At 37.2% G+C, this 4,833-nt stretch overlaps 1 protein-coding gene across 2 annotated transcripts in view; it reads left to right on the top strand.

Moving 5' to 3' along the window:
• Positions 1 to 4,452, top strand: part of LOC122073577 (probable cyclic nucleotide-gated ion channel 14) — a 17,382-nt gene extending 12,930 nt beyond the window's left edge. For both annotated transcript variants that reach the window (XM_042638170.1, XM_042638169.1), the window contains 2 exons: positions 1,883 to 2,119; positions 3,576 to 4,452. In XM_042638170.1, the coding sequence (XP_042494104.1) occupies positions 1,883 to 2,119; positions 3,576 to 4,307 (969 nt within the window). In that variant the 3' untranslated portion in view covers positions 4,308 to 4,452. The remainder of the gene's footprint in view (positions 1 to 1,882; positions 2,120 to 3,575) is intronic.
• Positions 4,453 to 4,833: the final 381 nt, after the last annotated feature.

The raw sequence follows: 4,833 nt of genomic DNA, 5'->3' as shown, positions 1-4,833 counted from the left end.
TTTTTTTTTTTTTTTTTTTTCCTTTTCCGAAGCCACTACTGTGAATTTTTTTATAAATCAGAATGCCTAGCTGTTCAGAACAGAATGAATGGCTTAGACTCTGGTAATTTTATGTATAGGATATAGAGAGAGTACAATTAGTTAAGTTGTGATACAAAATGGAGAAGTTCTATTCAAATTAGAAATTTTAACATAAAAGGAGGATTCTGGAATCTTAAACATAGAAATAAATTAGGCCTGATTATCTACTTTATTTCCTCCCTCATTAGTTGATTGATTTCCTCATCCATCCAGAGTAGATACTCTATCTTTGTCACTCCCCCTTAAGTGAAGGGGAATGATAATGTACTTGGACCAAAGAGATACAAATGAACCACGAGCAAGAGCTTTGGTAATTTTATTTATAGAGAGAGTGCATCCGGCCCAATCTGCATCGCTAAAGCCATATAAATTTAAGGCACTTTGAGCCAAATTTGAAACTGAAATCAACTGTTCCTTTGACATAATTCAAAATGTGTTTGACTGCATGTAGATGAGATAGATGAGGCTTATGCATATACTGGAAAACCAAGTTTACAACAGAGGATAAGTCGGGATGATTCTTAGTTAAATATTATAAGACTCTCATGGTACTGATAATTTGCATCCACCAAAGAATCCGAAGCATCTAAATACAAGTCATGATGCTATAATAAAGATGTAGCAACCGGCTTACAATCTGTCATAGTCATAGAGGCCCAATGAAGAATATCTAGAGCATACTTGCACTGAGAGAGGGAGAGATCATTACCAGTGGAAACAGCATGCAAACCCAAAACTCAAACCCAAGGATGTGAATGAGGGCAGATATGATCATAGAATTCAATCCAGTCACCAATATATCATCCACGTATGCCAACATTGACAGACATGATTAGGAAACTTTTGATCAATGAACCCTAGAGGTTGTTCCATATATATTCTCCTTAAGAAATCCATTAAGAAAGCATTTTTTTTTCATCTAGCTGAAGAATAACCGAATAATTAACAACTGCAACAAATAGAACAAAACAAATTGTTGTTGGCTTAATAACAGGGGTAAAGTCTCACCAAACACATAACATAAAAGGAGGATTCTGGTTTATTAAACATGGAAACAAATAAGGCCTGATTATCTACTTGATTTCCTCCTTCATCCAGTTGTCTTATGTGAGAAGTAGAACTCTATTATCTTTATCAACTACAACACTGTGAAGCTGTTTTACTTGTCTCAAAGCCTAATAACTTGTAGGTTTTCAATCAGTGATACAGCCAAGATGGTCCAGGGTTCCTTCATTTGGTATTGGTAGGGTTTGTGAAGCTTCTTGCAATATTTGGGCTTGTATATTAAGAGAGAAACAATATTTATAGTTTAGCTTCTCATCTAGGGTCTCTTTCAAGATGTGGAAATACTGCTTATTTTTATGAATTGAATGAGTGGAAGTGATTCCTTTTGTATGTCTTTGTATAATAAATTGTTGTTCATGTAACATGATGACCACTTGTTGTGTTCACCTTCTGTATTACTTAATCATTAAAACTATCCTTTGCGTCACATTGACATGCTTTAGTAATGGGATATGTTTCATATGTTTCTTTTTATTTGGCTCTGTGCTGGAGTGGGATGGTGAGCTGCTATCTCACCCAGTTGTTTATTCTCACTCACTGTTAGATCGCTTGTCATTTCTTCTGGGGAAAACTAGTACCATTAGTACCCTCTTTCAGTTTTTAGATACTACATTTGACTGAATGGTGGTCTTGGCAATGCATGATCAATCATTTCCTTTTGCTTGCTCAGGCTTGTCATCACCTTTTCAATTTTATGCATTATTGTACATGCTTTGACTTGTCTTTTCTAGTGCAGACCTACTTGGCATCCATCACTGCAAAGCTTGAAGAGTGGAGACTTAAACGAAGGGACACGGAAGAATGGATGAGGCATCGCCAACTCCCTCAAAATTTGCAAGACCGTGTTCAGAATTTTATCCAGTATAAGTGGCTTGCTACGCGAGGAGCTGACGAAGATGCTATCCTGCATGCCTTACCAATAGATATTCGTCGAGACATCCAACACCACCTATGTTTGGACCTTGTTCGGCGGGTATGATCATCCCTCTAGTCCGAATAGGGTTTCTATCCCTCTAGTCCTAGTAGGGTCTCTATATTTTAGACAAATAAGTTAATGGCAGGTTCAAGTTGGGTACAAGTTAGGTCAAATCATGACTTTTATTCACAGCCCCAAGTATTTATAGCCTTTATATCATACTCCTTTTATATTTTCCCTTTTATCTCCTACATGGCCCCTATCCTGTCTTGCTATTACCCCTCCTCGGTCTGCAGGCCAGGTTTTGGTTTGCTAAATTTCTTGCTGAATCCTACTTCCCCATTTCTCTATGTAGCTTTAAAGATCTTTGAATTACCAGGATTCATCTGATGTTTAATGTTTTCCATATTTTAAGATAAAAATCCATAATTAGATCTGTTTCATATTTCACACTGGTACCATACCTCGGATTTGAATCTAACCATCCATGCTGTAATTATTATGGGCTCTCAAATGTTCAAAGGAATGACATTAAGCTTTTTTCCAGGTGGGGTTATCCAATTGGTTTCTAGCATCTCAAAGAAATGCAGTTTTTGACTCCTTTATATATGTTTCACCTGTTATCTCATCATATTTCCTAGTGTATTATCTGCACTTTTTCTTGACTGTCCAAAAGAGTGCGATTTGCATATCTTGAGGAACTTGGGTTTGTTACATTGGATTGGAAGAATTCATGTAAATGTTCCTTTGATCCTCTGGTAATATAATTTATGTTGATGAATTTCTTGGTAATGAATTTATTTATTCATTCAAATATATATATATATATATATATAATTTAAGGACTAAGATATCAACTGTTGCATCCCGTTTCTGGTTATGTTCAACTTTCCTGTGTCTCTATCTTCCATTTTTCAACTGAGGGTTTCAACCCTTCCAGATGAGTTTGCCAAATGTGACCTTTGTCATCCTAAATGTCTTGTCTGGGGATTCCAGTTCACTTGAGGTTGCAGTAGTCAAACCTTTCCTGATTGTTCCCGGTCCTTGTCAAATGATGGCTGCTCAAAATGAGATAATGCAAAGCAGCAGTTCTTGTCTTGTTGAGATGCATGTGCATACTTTTCCACCTGATTGTCTGAATGTGGCTTGTGCAAGTTGGGCTTGAATCTTATTCCTATTCAATTGGATGCCCCAGGATATCTCTTGGTTCTTTCTTTCTTGTGATGGATGTGACCTTGCTTAATATTGGATGATCAAACATGATATCAGATGATCTCACAATCAAGTTGGAGTATTTATCCTGTCCAATTGCCCAACCTTCTCTGGTGGAAGCATTAGATCATGGTTGGCTTTGGAATTTGGAACCCATTGGTTAGTGGTAGCATATTATCCTGCACGTGTAGAATCTGCATATCATGTATAGGGATGGGTTCTGTTATATGTAAACTTGCAATCAATTTAATTGGTTTCATTAATAATTAGCTTATTTATCCTGTTTATTTCCCATTTGCAGGTCCCTTTTTTTGCACAGATGGATGACCAGCTGCTTGATGCCATATGTGACCGTCTTGTATCCTCTTTGAGCACCAAAGGCACGTACATTGTCCGGGAAGGAGACCCCGTAAGTAAGATGCTTTTTATCATCAGAGGAGAACTAGAAAGTTCTACCACCGATGGGGGAAGAGCAGGTTTCTTTAATTCAATTACCTTAAGACCAGGTGATTTTTGTGGGGAGGAGCTGCTTGCATGGGCTTTGCTTCCGAAGTCCACTGTTAACTTGCCTTCTTCCACTAGGATGGTTAGAGCCCTTAGTGAAGTGGAAGCATTTGCCTTGCAAGCAGCAGATCTCAAGTTTGTAGCCAACCAGTTTAGACGCTTGCACAGTAAGAAACTGCAACACACTTTCCGCTTCTATTCTCACCACTGGAGGACATGGGCTGCTTGCTTCATACAAGCTGCTTGGCGTCAATACAAGAGGAGGAAGATAGCGAAGGACCTCTTCATGGAAGATTCCTTGCCTTGCTCATATCCATTGCATGAGCAAGCAGATCTTGCAACGGGACAAAGAGAAGACTTCAGTACTTCAACATGTCCTTCCATAGTGAAACAAAACCTAGGGGTCACAATGCTGTCTTCAAGGTTTGCCACAAGCAAAAGGATGGGAACTCAGAAAATTAAGGGTGTTGAGATTCCCTTACAGAAGCCTGAAGAGTCCAATTACTCTAGTGAGACTGATGATGATTAGCTAGGTGCCAAGTATCAGAATCTAGCAGCATATTGGAAAGCTGATTTTAAGAGATGTCTTGTATATGTATCAGAGAGAAGCTAGATAAGCTTTTAAGTACACTTTGATACATGTGGATATGCTTATGATATATGCAAAGCAAATGCTTTTTAGCATTGTGTACCATAAATAACTAATAAATAATAATATCTTGCCAATATCAAATTATATCTGTCTTCAAGGCATCTGGGATTAAAATCTCCATTGGTTAGTGCTATATCAAACCTACCAATAAGTAATAAGAAGCAACTAAGCCAGAAGATTAAAAAGGGAAATCTATTTGCATATTAGGATACAAGTCTAAAGTAACCCTCAACAGTCCAAACCAAACAAATAACATATAACTATTAATATACTACTAAATATTAAGTAACAATTAAGTATATACACATCAAATATTTTTACTAATCTACCACTGACATATTTTAAACAAAAGTGTAAGTACTAAGCAGCAAACATAATTATACGTTATAGATTGCAAATCATT

Source organism: Macadamia integrifolia, chromosome 3, assembly GCF_013358625.1.
Source record: "Macadamia integrifolia cultivar HAES 741 chromosome 3, SCU_Mint_v3, whole genome shotgun sequence".
Classification (NCBI taxonomy): Eukaryota; Viridiplantae; Streptophyta; class Magnoliopsida; order Proteales; family Proteaceae; genus Macadamia; species Macadamia integrifolia.
The sequence above is the reverse complement of the archived record's forward strand: the minus strand, read 5'-3'. Positions and strand labels throughout refer to the sequence as shown.